The sequence below is a fragment of the Thamnophis sirtalis genome, unplaced genomic scaffold (genome assembly GCF_051295495.1).
Source record: "Thamnophis sirtalis isolate CommonGarterSnake01/CBP01778 unplaced genomic scaffold, rThaSir2_p1.2 scaffold_14, whole genome shotgun sequence".
Classification (NCBI taxonomy): Eukaryota; Metazoa; Chordata; class Lepidosauria; order Squamata; family Natricidae; genus Thamnophis; species Thamnophis sirtalis.
Genome location: NW_028261394.1, coordinates 8,541,228 through 8,562,917, shown reverse-complemented (window position 1 = coordinate 8,562,917; position 21,690 = coordinate 8,541,228). Strand labels below are relative to the sequence as shown.

The 21,690-nt window shown below is 49.0% G+C and overlaps 1 protein-coding gene across 1 annotated transcript in view; it reads right to left on the bottom strand.

Moving 5' to 3' along the window:
* The window catches only part of SYT17 (synaptotagmin 17), a 29,401-nt gene extending 27,592 nt beyond the window's left edge, over positions 1–1,809 (bottom strand). The window contains 1 exon segment of the mRNA XM_087728798.1: positions 1,477–1,809. Within this exon segment, the coding sequence (XP_087584924.1) occupies positions 1,477–1,491 (15 nt within the window). The 5' untranslated portion in view covers positions 1,492–1,809.
* Positions 1,810–21,690: the final 19,881 nt, after the last annotated feature.

Genomic DNA, 21,690 nt, shown 5'->3' with positions numbered 1-21,690 from the left:
GCAAGCATGGGGTGTGAAACAGCTTCCTTTGCCCCTGCCCTTCGTTTCTTCTACGGATTTGGAAGCCCCCTCCCCAAATTAACCCCTGGATTCTCTTTCTATTATTCCGGCTCCTGCAAGCTTCGGAATGACCCTTATATTGTTTGAACCGACCACTTTCAGGGTCTTTTAAGAACAAGGACATTTGAGCAGGGAGAGGAAGCCAGAAGGGCTCAAAATTTAACCCGATCAGGTCTTACCCAGGAAGGGAGAAATTTTTTCTTTAAAAAGCAGCTTTAGCGGAAGAAACGTATCGACCCAGCTAAGCAGCTGGATTCCAGGTGCAAAATCCGCTCTTTGCCTTTTCCATCCCTCTCTCTTTTCTCTCTCTTTCCCTTTCTTCCTCTCCCCCCCCTCCATTTGCCGGCTTCACCCAACATGCGTGCCAACCTTTCCAAGAATCACATCTGCAAGCCCACTCCCATCTGCCCCAGGAAAGGTCGGCAGCCACCGCCGGGCATTTTACAGGCATCTGCTGCTAGATGGGCGATCTTTCTTTCTTTCTTCCTTCCTTCCTTCCTTCCTTCCTTCCTTCCTTCCTTCCTTCCTTCCTTCATGCCTGCTTTGGCAGCCTAATTTCAGGGCAAGCCCCTTCCTTCCAACCCACCCACCCTGCCACCCAACAAGTGCCCGCTTTGCCCGCCGCGCTCCGGTGTTCCAAAACCACAAAGGTCGTGAGAATCCTGCTCAAAGATGCAAGAAGAAAGGGAAAAAACCAGCAGAAAAAGAAAGGGAGGGAGGGAGGGAGGGAAGGAAAAGAAGGGAGGGAGGGAGGGAGGAAGGAAGGAAAAGAGGGAGGGTGGGAGAGAGGGGGAGAAGGAAGGAAAGGAAAGATGGGGTGGAAGGAAAAGAGGGGGGGAGGGAGAGAAGGAAGGAAGGATGGATGGATGGAAAGAAGGAAGGAAAAGAGGGGAAGGAAGGAAAAGAGGGAGGGAGGGTGAGAGAGAGGGAAGGAAGGAAGGAAAAGAGGGAGGGAGGGTGAGTGAGAGAGAGGGAGAGAAGGAAGGAAAAGAAAAGGAAGGAAAAGAGGAAGGAAGGGAGGAAAAGAGGGAGGGAGGAAGAGAAGGAAGGAAAAGAGGGGGGAAGGGGAGGGAAGGACGGGAGACACCCACCCACCCACGGGAGATGGGGGCGAGCCAACGGGAGGGGGGGACTCCACCTATTCATGCTACAGGTTGCATTTTCCTCCTGGTCGGAGGAAACTCCGGAGCAGCTCCGAAACTCCAGCCTGCTCCCTCAAGTTTTCCTGCGGGGGAAATTCTCGCTCTTTGCAAAGCTGGGGGGGGGACCCCAACGCCTCTGCCTTCGCCCCCCTTTCTTTCTTCTCTTCCCAGCAAAGGCAGCTGGGGTGGGGGGGTGGGAAAGTCTCCAGCCTCCCCCCACTCCTCCTCTCCATTCGCCTCCCCCCCCCCGATCCCCCGGGTGTTTCAGCCCTACCTGTATATACGCCATCTTCCTCGGGCGCTCACTTTAGCCCCCTTGGCAGGCTAAGCATGGCGCCTGCCCTCAACAATAGGACTCCGTCCGACGTGCTCCGCTTGCTCAATGAGGACTGGCGGAATGGCCAGCCCCGTGGACCTGGCGCCGCTGCTGCTGCTGCAGGCTGAGCTGGTCAACAGGCAGAAGGAAGGGAAGCGCTGGCAGGTTGGGGTGGAAGAGAAGAAGGAGCAGCCTGTCCGGCTCCGCTGGACTCGCTTGGCATCGCAGCTGCCCCTCCCTCCGTCCCTCCCTTTGGTCATTCCCCCCCCTCCCCTCTTGACCAGCCAGGTGGAGGGTGGTGGAGGGGAAATCACTGGTGGACAAGAGGAAAGCGACCGGCCAAGGGAAAGAAAATGCCGCAGGCGCCCGGCAAGGGAGGGGAGGGGAGGGAGGGAGGGGGGGGTCTTCCCAGCCTCCAGCAGTTTTAAACCAGCTGCCACCGGGAAAGGACCCGCCTAACTAAACAACTTAGCTGTTTTGCTTGGAGAGGGTGGTGTTCCGTCTCTGGCCTCCAGGGGCCGCCCGTGAGCCGCCCGCAGGCGCAACTGGACTCCGCTTGCCTGGGAACAGGCCTGCAGGGGGCGCTCGGAGGGATGGAACTTGGAGAGCTATGTTTTCCTCCAACTTTGGAGAGAGAGAGAGAGAGAGAGAGAGAGAGAGAGAGAGAGAGAGAGAGAGAGAGTGTGTGTGTGTGTGTGTGTGTGTGTGTGTGTGTGTGTGTGTGTGTGTGTGTGTGGACTTCAGCTCCCAGAATCCCCCCCAGGCAGAGGCTTAACGTGGCTGGCTGAGCTGGAGAAGCACTTTTTGGCACCTCCCAAGGGTGGCTCACAGTGGCTAAGACGCTGAGCTTGTGGATCAGAAAGGTCGGCAGTTCGGAGGTTCGAATCCCGAGCGCCGCCTAACGGGGTGAGCAAACTGGGGACCGTGATGGCGAACCTGTGCCTCCCCAGGTGGCACCTGGAGTGCGCTCTGAGGTCATGTGAGCCGTAGCCCTAGCTCAACTCCACTGTGAATGAGGATGTGCCTCCCGCTAGCCAGCTGATTTTCGAGTCTTTGCCGCGCATGCGAGGGGGACGAAGTGCGTGCAGGAGACATGCATGCATGCACAAGGAGTCTCACACACACATGCGCGGGGGTCACGCATTCATGCAGGGAGGGGTGTGCCCTTTCCCCCATGGCCCGTTTTTGGTTCAAGGAGGCTTCAGTGAGGCCTGCTAGTAGGGGTGGGTTCATGCCAGTTCTAACCTCTTCTAGAGAAGAGATTCCACAAATCTACTGTGCTGTTTAGAACCGGTTCCAGCTCCCTCCTCCCGCACATCCGCACATCATCAAGATGAAGAGTGAGAGGAGGAATTCTGGGAGTTGAAGTCCACAAGTCTTAAAGCTGTCAAGTTTGAATACCCGTTTTTTTTTCTAAAGGGTTAGGGGTGCAAGGGTCTTGTAACTTCACAGCTTTAAGACTTGCGTGCTTCAATGCCAGAGTTCCTGAGCCAACATGGCTGGAGGAGAAATTCTGGGGGTTGAAGTCCACAAGTCTTAAAGCTGTCAAGTTTGAACACCCCTGGGTTTTTTTTCTAAAGGGTTAGGGGTGCAAGGGTCTTGTAACTTGACAGCTTTAAGACTTGCGTGCTTCAAATGCCAGAGTTTCTGAGCCAACATTTTGGTTGCTAAGCAAGAGCGTTGTTAAGTGAGTTTCACCACATTTTACAAGTTGGCCACTCCCACCCAATCACATGGCTGACAAGCCACTCCCACTCAGTCACATGGCTGGCAAGCCACTCCTACCTGGTCACATGGCCGGCAAGCCACTCCCAGAAAGAAGGCCACACCTACAGAAGAGGTTCTAAAAAAATTTGAAACCCACCACTGCCTGCTAGGCCCACAATGGGGTCGGGGGGGGGGGGTGTTGCATGCACATGCGCAGGTAGGGCAGGGGCATGGAGTGGGGGGGTCAGCATATGACAACAAAAAGGCTAGCCATCACTAAACTAGGAATTGTTAGACATTATAGTTAGTTGGGCAGGGATTCATCCAGATTTGGCTCATTGCTTTGAGGGATTCGAATGTCAGCCTCCTGTATCTTACTCGGGTTTTACACCAACCGATTCTACCCAATCTTGCACTAGCTGGATGCACCACACAATTCCTCTTGCCCCAATTTGGACCTTGAAGTGGCTCTCTTTCATTGCTTCAGCATAATGCAAGTAGTTCTCAATTTCGCCCTGGGGGGACTCAGGGCGGCTCACAGTTCAAAAAAGGGGGGGGGGAAGACAAACAACGTTCCAACATAAAGACAATACAACATATTAAAAATTCCTTTCGTTCAAAGTTGCAACCAAAAAATATATATGACATAAGCCCAGTTTTCACACTCACAATCATCACACATCGCGTCGCCATGATTCGTCGATTGAAATTTGCACCCTTGGCAACTTGTGTATTTATGATGGTTGCAGTGTCGTGTGTGTGTGTGTGTGTGTGTGTGTGTGTGCGCGTGCGAGAGAGAGAGAGAGAGAGACAGAGAGAGACAGAGACAGAGAGAGACAGAGACAGAAAGAGACAGAGACAGAGAGAGAGACAGAGAGAGACAGACAAAGAGACAGACAGAGAGAGACAGAGAGAGAGAGACAGAGAGACAGACAGAGACAGAGACAGAGAGATACACAGAGAGAGAGACAGAGACAGAGAGAGAGACAGAGACAGAGAGAGAGACAGAGACAGAGAGAGAGACAGAGACAGAGAGACAGAGAGACAAAAAGAGAGAGAGACAGAGAGAGACAGAGACAGAGAGAATGAGAGAGAGACAGAGACAGACAGAGAGACAGAGAGAGACAGAGACAGAGAGAGAGAGACAGAGAGAGACAGAGACAGAGAAAGAGACAGAGAAAGAGACAGAGAGAAAGACAGAGAGACAGAGATAGAGAGAGACAGAAAGAGACGGAGACAGGGAGAGAGACAGAGAGAGGGGGGGAGAGAGACAGAGACAGAGAGAGACAGAGAGAAAAGAGAGAGAGACAGAGAGAGACATGATCCCTTTTTGCAACCTTCAGACAAGCCAAGGCCACAGTGAAGCGAGAGTCACTTAACCACTGGGTGACTCGCTTAACTCGCGGCAGTGATTCACGATTGTGGCGAGAAAGGTCGTAAGAGGAGGCAAAACTCACTGAACCATGGTCCTGCTTACCGACAGAAATGTGTGGCTCAAATTTTGGCCGTAAACCAAGGAATACCTGTTATAGGTATATTTTAAAAATTAATCCCTTTTCCTGTTGCGTAACGAAAGGACTTCTCCAGGGTGCTGACGAGATTCTTCGAAAATATACCGTAACACATTTTTCCAAAAAGCACAGCAAGGGTGGTTTAATTATTAGCAAGAATTGGAATTGTCAGGAAGACGTGGGGTGGATTTCCTTGACAAATTAAGAGCCACCTTCTCCAATCTGGTGCTTTTCAGATGCATTGGATGAAATCCATCTGGTTGGATCTGCTTGAGAAGACAGAATCCAAATGTTGACGGTTGCTAACTGAGTTTGCACAGCTCCTAAACCAGGATTTTTGGTTTGGTGGCTGGTATAAATCCAGACTCCCCCCCCCCCCAAACTGTGGCTTATTTTCTAATGCGGTGTTGTTCAATCTTATCATCTTCAAGATGCATGGACTTCAACGTGCTGGTTGGGGAATTCTGGGAGTTGAAGTCCAGAAATGCTGGCTAGAGAATTCTGGGAGTTGAAGTCTCCAAATACTGACTGGGGAATTCTGGGAGTTGAAGTCCAGAAATGTTGACTGGGGAATTCTAGGAGTTGAAGTCAACAAATGCTGACTGGGGAATTCTGGGAGTTGAAGTCCACAAATGCTGACTGGGGAATTCTGGGAGTTGAAGTCCAGAAATGCTGGCTGGGGAATTCTGGGAGTTGAAGTCTCCAAATACTGACTGGGGAATTCTGGGAGTTGAAGTCCATGGATCTTAACGATGCCAAGGTTAAGAAACACCGCTTTAGGGTGTTATAGTGGCTTGTTCAGTAAATTAGATAGGAGAAATTACAAGTGGTTTTTTTGTAAGCTTGCAGTAGAAAATTAGTTATTTTTCCTCTCTGCGTGTTGTGGCACTCATAGAGTTATTTATTGTCAATTACAATTCTGCAATTTTGCATTGAGAGGTGTGCCTTCCTTTCTCCCCCTTTACATAAAGGATCTTATGCTAAAAAACAGTAGGAATTGGTAAAGTGGCATATAAACTTAATAAGTAAAATAGAAACCTAGAGGTAGTCCTTGCCTTACAATGATTCATTTAACAACTGTTTGAAGTTACACCTGCCCTGAGAAAAATCCTCACAGTTAAGACCGTCCATGCATCCTCACAGTCATGTGATCAAAATTTGGCCGCTTAGCAACTGGCATGTATTTATGGTGGTTGCAGTATCCCAGGACCATGGGATTGTCCTTTGCAACTTTCCCAACTGGATTCCGACAAGCAAAGTCCACGGGGGAAGCCAGATTCATTTAACGACAACATGATTCATTTAACAACCGTGGCAAAAGGTCGTAAAGCGGGACACAACTCAATGAACAACCCCCTTAGTAGTTTCTTAGCAGCAGAAATGTTGGGCTCAGCTGTGGTGATAAGTCAAGGATTACCTACAATTTGAGTTTTAATAGACTTTTGGATTTAACAGACTTTTTGGATTTAACGGACACGCACTTTCCCCGATGGCACGTTCAACCAAATATATAAAAACGGCTGAGTTCCCTACCCCGCGCTCAATAAAACACAATTAGTGGGTTCACACAACCCATTAATGTGATGTGCGAGCCCAGGGATTTAGATAGCAGGAATGCCGAACCATCTGGATGCAAACATTGTGGCTGTCAGCGTTTTCCCAGTGGAAAACAGTATCGGTTTTTCAATTCTGGGCTGCTAAAACAAAAAGCTTTAACTATATTCTCTGATACGGAACACTCAAATCTGCTTAACAGGTGGTTACCCAGGGACCCCTGAGCATAAAGAAAGAAAGAGAGAGAGAGGAGGGAGGGAGGGAGAGGGAGAGAGGGGGGGGAGAGAGAAAGGGTAAGAGACAAAAAGGATGGGAATTTTGAACATATAACAAGAAAGTGAAACTAAAGAGGCATTTCCCGGGATTGCCAAAATAAATGAATAAATTGAAGCTATGCATTTGCATTGCCGAGTCAGTACTCACAATTCCGGCACCTTCGAATGTAGCAGACATCTAGAGAGTGAGAGAGAGAGAGAGAGATCCCAAAGAGGAGGAGGGAGGAGAGAAATTGTAGAGGGATAAGTCACACTCTTCTGGCTCGGCCAAATGCTGCTTGCAGGAGTGAGCATGCTCATCTATCTGCTTTTGCATGCTCTCCCATGCGCTCAGAAGCAACGGCACCCGTCAACAATATTTCTTGGGGTGCCTCCTCACAATCCCCCATGGGGAGGATCATACCTACGGAAAAGGGGAAAAAAAATATTCCTGGGCCTGTTCTGCTGAGATCTTTCCAATCTTTGCTTTAAAAAAAACAATTCTAAGAGGAAAGGAGAGGTAGTTTTTTCACCCCGAAGAAAAAAACTTCAGTCATTGGGCTGTTCCTATTTCTGGGGGGGGGGGAGAAACCCCATTGCTGGAAGATTACACTCAGTCCTTGAGGTCCGCGCAGCCCCCCCCCCCAGGCCAGGGGACTAGCCACCCTGCTTGTTGGCTTCAGCAGCTGCCAATCTACTCCCGGATCCCTGTAGATCGACCACCAGATCCCCTCTCGGTACCAGCATGAGAATGTATACTTGGCTAGCTCCTGAGGTTGACAAGCCAGGCGTCTCTCCGTCAAGCGGCTGAGCAGATGCCAGCTGTCTCAAAGGGAACCGCCTCTCCCGTTGTAGGCTTGATGGACGGATGACAGAATCGAATGATTGACGTTTCCCTAAGCCTCTTCGATCCTCCTGTCTGTCATTTCCAACCCCAACCGGGGCTAAAATGGCAGCGGGCCATTCTCAGGCCTCTTTCCCCACCACCTAATCGACAGCTATATAAGCCAAAGTATTTTCAGAGGTTTATACTTGTATCCTTGGATGGCTCCGAGCATCTTTTATTCCCCAGAGATGCTTAAAACATACCTGGGCATATTCTCTAGCTCCGTCTTGAGTTCCTTTTGGTCCTTATCATGGTTTTGTCATCATTTCATCTCCGGGGGTTTTTTTTCCCCCTTGTTGTGCAAACATGGTTGGTTTGTTCAAGGGAGAAGTTAGTCACGTCTTCTCCTGCTGGATTGTTTTCATGCATCGTTCTCCAAAACTAGGATTAAGTCGGTGTCATAGGAATGGGGGGGGGACTTCTCTTGTTGACCATGGATTTGACTTCACACACTGTTCTTCTGAGATGGGTTGCATCCCTTTTCTGGAAACTAAATCAATTTCCTTTAATATGTCATTTATTGCATTCGTGTTCCTCTGTTCTGCTCTTCCTTTTCACTTAGCCAGGGAGGTATTTCGGTTAGCCTCGTTATTACGCCAGCAAACCAGATCCGTATAAAACTTGGATTCTTTTCTCTCGCTGTATTGTATCTTTCCTTTTCTAAAAAAAAATAAAAATAGTTTAAACTCCAGGGATGGTATCTGGAGGAAGCATCTCCTGAAGCGGAAGCATCAATCTGCCGATGGGCAGATGGAACAGTTGCTAAAGAGCAATTTGTAGGAAGGTCAACACAACAAGCAGGAGAAATTTGGAGCGGATCTGCGCGGTGTTCAATCAGAGCAGGATGAGGGACTCCGAGCTGGAATCCGTGCAGGGGAAAGCGGTGTTTGTAGATTAACTTGTCGAGCTGCACTCCGCAAAGTACTGAATTTGTAACAGAAGACCTGCAAAGTTTTAAAAAAGCCACTACTGATATGCGATAGTCCCAGTGGTGGGTGCTGCCAGTTTTATACCGGTTCGCTTCTCTCGCGCTTTGCCAGGCGTGCGCTGTGTGGGCGTGGACAGTTCAATGTAAATTGTTCTTCATACATGCGCAATATCAGGGTTCCAAATAGCATCCCAAATTAAATCAGAGTCCGAGGCAAAGTATTGCTCAAAGTTCCAATTTTTTAAGAGAGACATGTTGGCACATCTGGGAAAACCCGAATCTGAAGGCTTCCTGGTTTTCCCCACCCAGTCGAAAGTTCAAGACCTTGTCCCCACACCCACAAGTCCATCGCATGGTCCAATCTCCCACTGCCATGCTGGCAGTTTCCACCCATCCAGTTCCGGTCAGGTGCAGAGGTGCAGAGACAAAGGATGACCTTGGCTTTCTAGAAAGGAATGTCGTTATGGCTACATAGCATCTAACTCTGTACAATCCCCCCTCCCATTTTCCCATCATAGAAAATGCATAGCGGAAAGTGTGGCAGGCCAAAGAATCCAAAAGAAAAGATGGCTGCAGGCCTGACGCACAGAACAATTTACAGTGAATCAGAGGTGGGTTCCTACCAGTTCGCACCTGTTCGGTAGAACTGGTTCGTCAAATCTACGGAACCGGTTAGAAGAGGTTCCACCAGTGGATCCGGAAAGCAGGCCACACCTACAGAAAAGGTTCCAAAATTTTTTGAAACCCACCACTGGTCCTTGGATAGGATTATTCTACACTATCATGCTCCTATTTATAAAACTCAGTGCCTCTGTGAAAGGTAAGGATGACTACTGCGTTTGCGGTGCAATCAGAACATTGCGTGTGTTGAAGTTGTTTTAATGCAAACCAAAGATGCCTTTTAAAAAACAAGTTTACATCATATTCTTATGCATGCCAGTGCTGTGTGTGAGGTCATTTAAGGTGGTTCTGACAAGTGTCGTCGGCATCTTCATATCCGGTCACATGGGCGGCAAGCCACTCCCATCTGGTCACATGGGCAGCAAGCCACTCCCACAAAGGAGGCCACACCCAGAGAGTAGGTTCGAACAATTTTTGAAACCCACCACTGCAGTGAATGCACGCGCAGTCACTAGGAAACAAAATGGCGGCAGCATCAGCGGTAGCAAGGGAACTGGTTCGGGGACGTGGCAAGCTTGGGTGGCTGCCAGTTTTGTGACCCAGGCAAAAATACCACTACCAGTTCGGCCGAACTGGGCCGAACCAGGAGCAACCCACCTCTGGGTAGAGCATCTCAGGACCAGCTGTAATGGCATGTGGAGAAGGGAATGGATGAAAAGACACTGCTAAGGGAATGGTCAGATAAGAGGCAGCACAGCCCTTAGCTGGCTAATGGACAGGGCAAAGGCTCAGAAAAGGCCCTCCTTAGTTTCTCAAGCTGTAAAGGCGACCTGGCAGTGTTGGAGGGGAGGAGGGAATTATATTTTAGACTTGCAAGGTTCGCTCAATAGAACTTAATGGTAAAACAGAATTAAAATAGAATTACCGTATTTTTCGGATTAATATAAGACTTTTTGTTTCCCAAAAGGGGGTGAAAATGTCTGGGCGGCTTATAGACCGAATATTGCCAAAGCCCTGCCCACCAGCTGGGCATTTTTTTTTTTTTTTGGCCTTTCCACGCTCCTTCTTCAGGCCTTTTTTTTTTGGCCCACTTTTGAGGCTTTTTGGACCTGTTTTTCCGGCTTTTTTGCCCGTTTTCGAGGTTTCTCTTGGCCTGTTTTCAAGTGGGTTTTTGGGGATGTTTTTCCAAAAAAAAGTGGGCTGAGGAAAGCCTCCAAAATGGGCCAAAAAAGGTATAAAAATGAGCCCAAAGCCTCCAAAATGTGCCAAGAAAAGCCTCAAAAATGAGCCAGGAAAAGTCTCAAAAACGGGCGGAAAATAGCCTCCAAAATGGGCCAAGAAAAGCCTCTCAAACAGGTCAAGGAAAGCCTTGAAAATGGGCCACAAATAGCCTCAAAAACGGGCAGGAAAAAGCCTCAAAAACGGGCTGGAAAAAGCCTCAAAAACGGGCCAGAAAAAGCCTCAAAAATGGGCCAAGAAAAGCCTCTCAAACAGGTCAAGGAAAGCCTTGAAAACGGACCAAAAATAGCCTCAAAAACAGCTGGAAAAAGCCTCCAAAACGGGCCAAGAAAAGCCTAAAAAATGAGCCAGGAAAAGTCTCAAAAACGGGCTGAAAATAGCCTCCAAAATGGGCCAAGAAAAGCCTCTCAAACAGGTCAAGGAAAGCCTTGAAAATGGGCCAAAAATAGCCTCAAAAATGGGCTGGAAAAAGCCTCAAAAACGGGCTGGAAAAAGCCTCAAAAACGGGCCAGAAAAAGCCTCAAAAATGGGCCAGGAAAAGCCTCTCAAACAGGTCAAGGAAAGCCTTGAAAACGGGCCAAAAATAGCCTCAAAACAGCTGGAAAAAGCTTCAAAAATGGGCCAAGAAAAAGCCTCAAGAACGGGCCAAGAAAAGCCTCAAAAACAGGTCAAGGAAAGCCTTGAAAAAAAGCCAAAAAAAGCCTCAAAAACGGGCTGGAAAAAGCCTCAAAAATGGGCCAAGAAAAGCCTCTCAAACAAGTCAAGCAAAGCCTTGAAAATGGGCCAAAAATAGCCTCAAAAATGGGCTGGAAAAAGCCTCAAAAATGGGCCAGAAAAGCCTCAAAAACGGGCCAGAAAAAGCCTCAAAAACGGGCCAAGAAAAGCCTCTCAAACAAAGCCTTGAAAATGGGCCAAAAATAGCCTCAAAAACGGCTGGAAAAAGCCTCAAAAATGGGCCAGAAAAAGCCTCAAAAACGGGCCAAGAAAGGCCTCAAAAACAGGTCAAGGAAAGCCTTGAAAATGGGCCAAAAATAGCCTCAAAAATGGGCTGGAAAGGGCCAGAAAAAGCCTCAAAATGGGCCAAAAAAAGCTCCCCCAAAACAGCCCCAAAAGCCTCAAAAATGGGTAGAAAAAAAGGCTGGAAAAAGGCTATAAATAGGCCCCCAAAAAGGGCTGAAAAGGAGGCCGCGGAAGCCATAACCCTTTTTGTTTTTGTTGTTGTTGTTGTTGTTTTCCTCTTCTAAATTTAGGCGCGTCTTATAGTCGGGTGCGTCTTATAATCCGAAAAATATGGTCGCTCCTCTGGTTGTATGTGTATTTATGTGGTCCCTGTCTAACCAAGACCAACTCTCCTTCGCTTCCTAAGATCAAGCAAGACCAGGGAGATACTGCCATCTACTTGAGGATGGAAGTGAGACACAGTTGCGTTTCCATTGCTAGGTGAGAAGGTGTCCGTGGATAAAAGAGGAGATCTCAAGGAAACGAGTATGAGAGTTTGCAAAGAAGCAGACGATGGACACCTGCGGGACATTCTAGACGCAGCCGGAAGCTCGATGCCTCCTTGGATGGCAGGTCCTCTCGTTGGAAGGAGCCCAAGCAAAATGACTTCTGCTAAGCACTCCCCCTCTTGTGGAAGCCAGTTCTAGTTAGGCTGGAGATACTCGAAAAGAGATACTGGTTAGGCTGGAGATACTCGAAAAGAGATACCCTACTGGTTTGCGCTAGAGAATAGCCCGAATCCCAAATGCTTACGTAAACCAGAAATATAATCCATAGGTTGATGTTATATTCCTCGGTAGGCTTCCAAGCCATGATTTGTCATCCTCTCCCCACCCCATTTTTTTGGTCAAGCCACAATAAACACAAACCATCTTCCTTCTCTGGGGCTACTCATAATTTTCCAAGCCAGCACTGCAGATTCAGAATACCCACAGAGGAGAATATCTGTAGCTTGGGGTTGAACGGTAGGGTCTTGAGTGCTTTCTGAAATTGGTGGTTCTCTGGCAAATGTTCCACCAATGCACTGTTGATGTTGCAAGAAAGCCACCAAGCTCAGAGAGCACCAAGGACCTCACAATCTCCTCCAACTCTCCTTCTATCCCTGATGATGTTACCTAGTTGGGTCATGAAACATCTGCAAGAAAACCACCAAGCTCAGAGATCACCAAGGACCCCAAAATCCTTCTCCAACCCTCCTTCTATCCCTGATGATGTTACCTAGTTGGGTCATGAAACGTCTGCAAGTAAACCACCAAGCTCAGAGATCACCAAGGACCCCAAAATCCTTCTCCAACCCTCCTTCTATCCCTGATGATGTTACCTAGTTGGGTCATGAAACGTCTGCAAGAAAACCACCAAACTCAGAGAGCACCAAGGACCCCAAAATCCTTCTTCAACCCTCCTTCTATCCCTGATGATGTTACCTAGTTGGGTTATGAAACGTCTGCTAGAAAACCACCAAGCTCAGAGACCACCAAGGACCCCAAAATCCTTCTCCAACCCTCCTGCTAGCCCTGATGATGTTACCTAGTTGGGTTATGAAACGTCTGCTAGAAAACCACCAAACTCAGAGAGCACCAAGGACCCCAAAATCCTTCTTCAACCCTCCTTCTATCCCTGATGATCTTACCTAGTTGGGTTATGAAACGTCTGCAAGAAAACCACCAAGCTCAGAGACCACCAAGGACCCCACAAATTCAAGATACTAATCAACTGACACTGCTTTACAGAAGGGCTGCGAATTGGGCTTGGCAAATTTGGGGGCTAAGGGTCATCACAGTGGAAAGCGGGTTGGAGGCCTGGCTCCTCTCTTGCTTTTTTCTCCCAAATTTAGACCATGATATACAACGCTCTGGGATTTCAAGCGGACTTATTTATTTATTTATTTATTTGTTTGTTTGTTTGTTTGTCTTGTATGCCGCCCACTCCCGGAGGACTCTGGGTGGCTCACAAAAGACAAGGGAAAGGGGGAAAACGAGACAAAGGCAACATATTAAAAACAAAACCAACATTCACAATTTCCGTGGAGGTAGATGCTTCTCAGCTCCCCCCAGCCTGCTGGAACAGCCAGGACTTGGTGGCTTTGCGGAAGGCCGGGAGGGTAGTAAGGGTCCGGATCTCAACAGGGAGCTCGTTCCAGAGGGCCGGAGCTGCAACAGAGAAGGCTCTCCCCCGGGGAGTCGCCAGCCGACATTGGCTGGCAGATGAAATCCGGAGGAGACCTAACCTGTGAGATCTAATCGGTCTGAGAGAGGTAATCGGCAGGAGGTGGTCTCTCAGGTACCCAGGTCCGATGCCATGTAGGGCTTTATAGGTAGCGACCAGCACCTTGAAGCGGATTCGGAGACTAATGGGTAGCCAGTGCAGCTCGCGGAGGATAGGTGTAACGTGGGTGTACCTTGGTGCACCCACAATCGCTCGCGCGGCTGCATTCTGAACTAACTGGAGTCTTCGAACACTCTTCAAGGGCAGCCCCAAACTGGCTTTAACGCTTCTGTCCATCTTCCCTCTCGTTCCCTTGGCTTCTCCAACGAGGTTTGGCTTCATTAACTCTGTATTTCACATCTCCTGCCGTGAGAAAGGAAAGCATTATCTGGCTCCTTTTAGGCTTCTAATCTTTCTTTTCTGAATCCTTTCAAATCACAGCCTCAAACAATATCTCAGCCTGCTTCCTGCGTGGATCCACTCCCCAGCTGATCACCCAGAGAGCAGTAATTGTCAGAATCTGCAAAATCAGTTTCTTTCCCTTTGATTTTTTTTTTAAAATCTATTTTTATTTCATCAAGGCAGTAGAACGAGAGAAAACAATCTATTTGGGTTTTAGCTCTGCGGAGCTCATTTTTACCGTGTTCCCTGAATAAACCACCGGTTTCGGCTGCCCTTTTCATAACAAGGTATTATATCTGTCAGGATCCAATCAATCGTTTTATGATTCATGTTATGAGAGCGAGCATAAGCTGCCCAAATGAAAACACGAGAAAGTCTTGAGGCTGTGGGTCTCCGGGTATCCAAAATCCCACCAGGGCAACAATCACACCGGGAGAGCAGAAAAGCCACAATAACAGAGTTGGAAGGGACCTTGGAGGTCTTCTAGTCCAACACCCTGCTCAAGGAGGAACCTTCTCCCTGAGAGAATAGTGGTTAGAATGTTCCCCTGGCAAATATGTGCTAGTCGTTCCCGACTCTAGGGGCGGTGCTCATCTCTGTTTCAAAGCCGAAGAGCCAGCGTTGTCTGAAGACATCTCCGTGGTCATGTGGCCAGCATGATTCAACGCCGAAGGAGCACGGAACGCTGTTCCCTTCCCACCAAAGGTGGTTCCTATTTTCCTACTTGCATTTTTTACGTGCTTTTGAACTGCTAAGTTGGCAGAAGCTGGGACAAGTAACGGGAGCTCACTCCGTTACACAGCGCTAGGGATTCAAACCGCCGAACTGCTAACTCTTCTGATCGATAAGCTCAGCGTCTTAGCCACTGAGCCACCGCATCCCTCAGAATGCGGAACTGCAGGCTAACTCTGCCACCAGGAGTTCGATCCTGACCGGCTCAAGGTTGACTCAGCCTTCCATCCTTCCGAGGTGGGTAAAATGAGGACCCAGATTGTTGGGGGGCAAGAGAGGCTGACTCTGTAAACTGCTTAGAGAGGGCTGGAAAGCATTTGTGAAGCAGTATATAAGTCAAAGTGCTCTTACTATTGCTGTTAACTCAGCCTTCCGTCCTTCCGAGGTCGGTAAAACGAGGACTGTGATTCTTGGGTGCAAAGAGGCCGACTCTGTATAACCGCTTAGTAAACCCCTACAAAGCGATATAGGGGTCTAAGGGCTGTGGCTATTGGTTTGATCTGTGGGAAGTTATCATCCAGCCCTCTCCCAGAAAAAATGAAATATCTTAGGAAATATTGGAAAGGCAGAACATTTCTCTGGATGTGAAAAGAAAGAAACATGTTTTAAAAGACAGACTAGTTGCCTGTAGCTTCCTGCCCATCCACACTTTGTCAATAGGCCATTGAGAAGGCCAGGCTAGCCCACTTTACATAATAAAGACTTCCGCACTGCAGCTGCAGGGGGAAGGGATATTACTCAACTCTCCACATGGCATCTGAGAACTCATCTATACCTGGATTCAAAACAGCCTAGAGAGTAGCCCCCTGCATGGCACCATGGGAGTCTGACAACCAATCAGAATACATTTCTTACACAGGAACAGGAAACAGAGAGGTGGGACTAAACAGGGTATAAAAAGCCTAGCAAGCCCCTCCCTCAGCCCTTCTCTTCTTCTCCACCAACATTGAAGCATGTGATCCCCTTTTCTGTTCAGGGCTCAAGCCATGTGGCCCTATCCAACAATAAACCATCTTTCCAAGCAGCCTCAGTGTCTCCAGTGTCTTCTTCCCCCACTTGGAGCCGAACCCAGAAGGACATTTCTTTCAACAGATCCAAAACCTTTTTAAGAAGAAGGGGGGGAAAAATGGCAGATGGAATTTGAAGCTCTTCTCTCGTAGAGATGAAAATTGGCCTCCTCTGCTCAGTTGGGGGGAAGGCGGCCTCCCACGTTTTTTTTCATCCCTGTAGGAAAGTTGGAGTGATTAATATGCAAAGTTGGCTCGTTGACAGGATTGAGAATTGCAAGACCATCTGTCAGATGTCTCTACGAAACCCCTCCAGGATGGCTGGCCGGGGGGGGGGGAGAGGGGGAGGGCTGTCTCCTTATTCTATGCATCTTCCTAACAGCCACGGTCCACTCAGCTCTCCTGGCTTAAAAAACACACACGCCTATCTCATTTCCTGATCAATTACGCTTATCCAGGGAATTGTTATCTTCGCAGGAATGTCTGTGTACAGGTAGATTTACCTCGTCCCACACCAACACACACTCCGAGCCAAAGATAAGTTACAGCATTTAATTAACAGACAGACAGGTCCTTGGCAGCAAACCGGCACAGACAAGCTTGGGCAGCAATCCAGCACAGATAAGCTGTGGCAGCAAGGCAGCCTGCCAAGCTCACCATAATGTTCTCCGATGTTAGTTCCTGCGTTGACTTCTGCAAGAGGGGCGTGTGCACAAGCAGTCCTTTTATAGTGTGGAGAGGAGCCTAATGACCACCAGTTGAGTGCAATTACCTCCTGTACTTGCGCAACTGTTCCTGACGACTATTAGCTCTTTGGTGCCAGGCATCCAGGAACAACTCACTGCGGTTCATTTACGGACCGTTCAAAGTTACGACGGCACGACCATTTTTTACATTTTTTACGACTGTTGCAGCGTTCCCGTGGTCCAAATCTGGATGTTTTGGCAACTGACTTATATTTATGATGGGTCGCAGTATCCCGGTGTGTGTGTGTGTGTGTGTGTGTGTGTGTGTGTGTGTGTGTGTGTGTGTTAGTGATCCCCTTTTGTGACTTTCTGACAAGCAGATGGGGAAGCGAGATTCACTTAACAATCATGTGACTTACTTAACAACGGCAGGGATTTCCTTAACTGCTGTGGCAAGAAAGGTGGTAAAATGCGGAAAAGTCCACTTGGCAAATGTTTAGCTTAGCATCAGAAATGTTGGGCTCAATTTCAGCCGTAAGTCGAGGACTGCCTACACACACACACAGACACAGACACAGACACACACACACACACGGACGTTGTTACAGGCAGTCCTCAGGCACAAAACGGAGGCCAACGTTTTTGTTGCTAAGCAAGTCAGCCGCGACTTGTGCTTTTTTCATGAGTTCTTTTGCCACCGTCGTTAAATGAATCAATGCCATTTTTAAGTGAGTCATGCAGTTGTTAAGCAAATCTGGCTTTCTCCATTGACTTTGCTTGTCAGAAGCTAGCTAGCGGGGAAGGTCACAAGTGAGGACCGTGTGACCCCGGGACAGGGCAACCGTCATAATCAGGAGGTTTTGAGTTCAGCCCTAGGTAGAGGCAGATGTAGGGTCTCCTGTTTGGGGAGGGGGTTGGACTAGATGACCTGCAAGGTCCCCTCCAACTCTGTTAATCTGTTAAATACATGCCAGTTGCCAAGCCTCCAAATTTGGATCACGTGACCACAACAGCCACAAGCATGAAAACCTGTTGTTAGTTGCAAAGTCGTGTCTGACCCATCGCAACCCCATGGACAATGTTCCTCCAGGCCTTCCTGTCCTCTACCATACTCCGGAGTCCATTGAAGCTCACGCCGGCTGCTTCAGTGACTCCATCCAGCCACCTCCTTCTTTGTCGTCCCCTCCTTCTTTTGCCCTCCATCGTTCCCAGCATGAGGATCTTCTCCAGGGAGTCCTCCTTCCTTCTCATTAGGTGGCCAAAGTCTTTGAGTTTCCTCTTCAGGATCTGGCCTTCTAAAGCACAGTCAGGGTGGATCTCCTCTAGGACTGACCGGTTGGATCGCCTTGCAGTCCAAGGGACTCAATGCAGGAGTCTTCTCCAGCACCAGAGTTCAAAGGCCTCCATTCTTTGGCACGGGATCAAATACCATCAATATGCGGACGATACTCAGCTAGTCGTAACTTATAAAGCCCTTCATGGTATTGGACCTGGGTACTTGAGAGACCATCTGCTGCCAATTACCTCCCAAAGACCCGTCAGATCTCACAGGGTCGGCCTCCTCCGGGTTCCGTCCACCAGCCAATGCCATCTGGCTACTACCCGGGGGAGGGCCTTCTCTGTAGCAGCTCCGGCCCTTTGGAATGAACTCCCCGCGGAAATCCGGACCCTCACCTCTCTTTAGGCCTTCCGGAAAGCCGTCAAAACCTGGCTGTGCCGGCAGGCCTGGGGTTGATGAGTTCCCCCCCCCTCTCGACTGGTATGGCTGTGTGATTTTCGGGTATTTTAATTATGTGTACTGTTGTTTATGTTCCCTTTCCCCTTTGAGTTGTTCGCCGCCCTGAGTCCCTCCTGGAGAAGGGCGGCATACAAATAAACCAAATACAATACAATACAATACCTGGGGTGGTCCTTTACCCCGAGAAGGGCAAAGAAAAGGTTTCCAATTTTTGCTGGAGAAAAGGAGGGGGGAGAAGCCATCGGAGACTGGCTCACCAGCTTTTACATGGGAAACAGAAGAATGATTCATTTCCTTTCCAACTGTTGAGCTAAAGCTTTACTTATTCCAAAATTGGAATAGTCATGATTTACAACGGCAAAAACTGAACAGCTGAGCATAAAAGGCACCGTTTGAAGGGGTGGAGGGAAGAGAATGCCATATGGGAAAAGAGCTGCTTTCAAAACATGAACTTGGCCAAAATGATGGTCTCTGCACACACACACACACACACAAAAAACCACCTCCTTAAATAAGAGATAGGAGGAGTGTCCTGTTATCTTCTGTAAGGGTGTGTGGGAAGGACCTGGGGAGACAGAAGGATGAGCTGCAGACTGGACGGCGGTTAGAGAAGAGGCAGCCAATCACGCAGAAGGAATCAGGGCATGGCAAAAGTCACAAAGACTTTGCGGTGTGTGTGGCCACGATCTTAAGCAGCAGATCTTGGATTTGGACAAAACTCCGGTTTGGACAAAACTCAACAGCATTTTTTCATGTGACTGTTGATAAAAATAGGATTGCCAACATCCCATGACAGATATGGCACAACAATAAGAAGTATATCATCCTGGTGTACTAGAGATAGTGGGATGTGGCGGCTCAGTGGCTAAGACGCTGAGCGTGTCGATCGGAAAGTTCGGCAGTTTGAATCCCTAGTGCTGCATAACGGAGTGGGCTCCCGTGACTTGTCCCAGCTTCTGCCAACCTAGCAGTTCGAAAGCACATTTAAAAAATGCAAGTAGAAAAATAGGAACCACCTTTGGTGGGAAGGGAACAGCGTTCCGTGCAGCTTCGGCGTTTAGTCATGCCGGCCAGTGTTGGGTTAATGCCTGTTCACCCGAGATCGGGTGAACCGGTAGTGGAGGTGGCAGGAGGCTCCGCCCACCCGCCCAGACGCTTCTGCGCATGCGCATCACATGAGTGAACCGGTAGCAAAATAAATTGCAACCCACCACTGGTGCTGGCCACATGACCACGGAGACATCATCGGACAGCGCTGGCTCTTCGGCTTTGAAATGGAGATGAGCACCGCCCCCTGGAGTCGGGAACGACTAGCACATATGTGGAGGGGAACCTTTGCCATTTACTTGGAAGGGGACTGCAAAATGTTGGAGGATAAACCTTGGAAAGAGGAGCAGGACCAGGGGTAGGTTCCTGCCAGTTCTAACTTCGAGGTTCCACAAATCTACAGTGCCATTTATAATCGGTTCCAGCTCCCTCCCCCCCATCCCCCCATCATCAAGATGAAGAGCAAGAGGAGGAATTCTGGGAGTTGAAGTCCACAAGTCTTAAAGCTGTCATGTTTGAATACCCCTGGGTTATTGTTTTGTCTCTAAAGGGTTAGGGGTGCAAGGGTCTTGTAACTTGACAGCTTTAAGACTTGCACACTTCAATGCCAGAGTTCCTGAGCCAACATGACTGGAGGAGGAATTCTGGGAGTTGAAGTCCACAAGTCTTAAAGCTGTCAAGTTTGAACACCCCTGGGGTTTTTCTTTTTCTAAAGGGTTAGGGGTGCAAGGGCCTTGTAACTTGACAACTTTAAGACTTCTGTGCTTCAATGCCAGAGTTCCTGAGCCAACATTTTGGTTGCTAAGCGAGAGCGTTGTTAAGTGAGTTTCACCACATTTTACAAGTTGGCCATGCCCACCCAGTCACATGGCCGGCAAGCCACTCCCACGAAGCAGCCCACACCTACAGAAGAGGTTCTAAATATTTTTGAAACCCACCACTGGGCAGGACGCATTCAACTGCCGACTGGAACAATGATTCAGTGTGACTCAGGATTGATGGATGGCTTCAGAGTCCTCCACAATGAGGCTCCTTCTGGTAAGGGGGAAAATCCAACATTAGAAGGTACATTTAGTCTGGACATTTTCCTCCTATAAATAAATACCTAGACAACACCGGGTTATCGGCTAGTATATGGAAAAAGCTAACCTACCAAAAATTCCACAGATCCTTGAGCCAGATTTGATTTCTCAGTCTAGCCTAGCACAGAATGGTTGATATGAGAAAAGGATCTTGCCATTTTACCTTCCCTTAGGGCAGGAGAGAGATAAGTTTCTACCAGGGGTGGGTTCCTGCCAGTTCTAACTTCGAGGTTCCACAAATCTACAGTGCCATTTATAATCGGTTCCAGCTCCCTCCCCCCCCATTCCCCCATCATCAAGATGAAGAGCAAGAGGAGGAATTCTGGGAGTTGAAGTCCACAAGTCTTAAAGCTGTCAAGTTTGAACATCCCTGTTTTTTTTCCTAAAGGCTTAGGGGTGCAAGGGTCTTGTAACTTGACAGCTTTAAGACTTGCGTGCTTCAATGCCAGAGTTCCTGAGCCAACATGGCTGGAAGAGGAATTCTGGGGGTTGAAGTCCACAAGTCTTAAAGCTGTCAAGTTTGAACACCCCTGGGTTTTTTTTCCTAAAGGGTTAGGGGTGCAAGGGTCTTGTAATTTGACAGCTTTAAGACTTGTGTGCTTCAAATGCCAGAGTTTCTGAGCCAACATTTTGATTGCTAAGCAAGAGCGTTGTTAAGTGAGTTTCACCACATTTTACAAGTTGGCCACGCCCACCTAGTCACATGGCTGTCAAGCCACTCCCACTCAGTCACATGGCTGGCAAGCCACCCCCACCCAGTCACATGGCCGGCAAGCCACTCCCACAAAGGAGGCCACACCTACAGAAGACGTTCTAAAAAAATTTGAAACCCACCACTGGTTCCTACAGATTCGGCCCAGTTCGGCTGAGTAGGTAGTAACTTGGCCACCCAAGCCCCTGAACCCGTTCTATCGGCGGTGTCATAGACACCGCCATCTTGGGTTTTTTTGCTTCTGCATATGTGCAGAACCAATTTTTTCACTGCGCATATGCACACCCAAAGCGCGTCCCTGAATGAACCTGCAGTAAAAGAATCCGGAACCCACCTCTGGGGCAGGGGTGTCAAACTCAATTTCATTGAGGGCTGCGTCAAGGTTGTGTTTGACCTTGGGGGTGGGGCTGGGGGGGCGTGGCCAGCTCATCACTCATGCTAGAGGTGGCTCCTGAAGTGGTGCGAGCCCTCGGCTTGAGAAAACGCGCTCCCGAGCTCCGTTTTCGGCTGCAACGGCCTTCTGCAACCGTGTGCCAGCGAAAACGGAGCTCGGTAGAGCCAACTGCTTGCAGAGGCACGGCAGCAGGGGTGGGTTTCAACCGGTTCGCAGCGGTCCCTGCGAACCGGTTGGTCGGCGAATGGCGAAGGGCCCACCCGCCCGCCCGCGCTCCTTACCCGGTTTTGACGAGTTCTGCGCTTCCACGCATGCGCAGGACGCATACAGCGCCTGTGCGAACCTCCAGGAGCAGCTGGAGCATCACACAGGCGCTAGTACGCATGCGTGCACCGCACGCGTGCACGAGGACGCCGCCGGCCCCGTTCCAAACGAACTGGTTGGAACGGGGCGAGAAACCCACCCCTG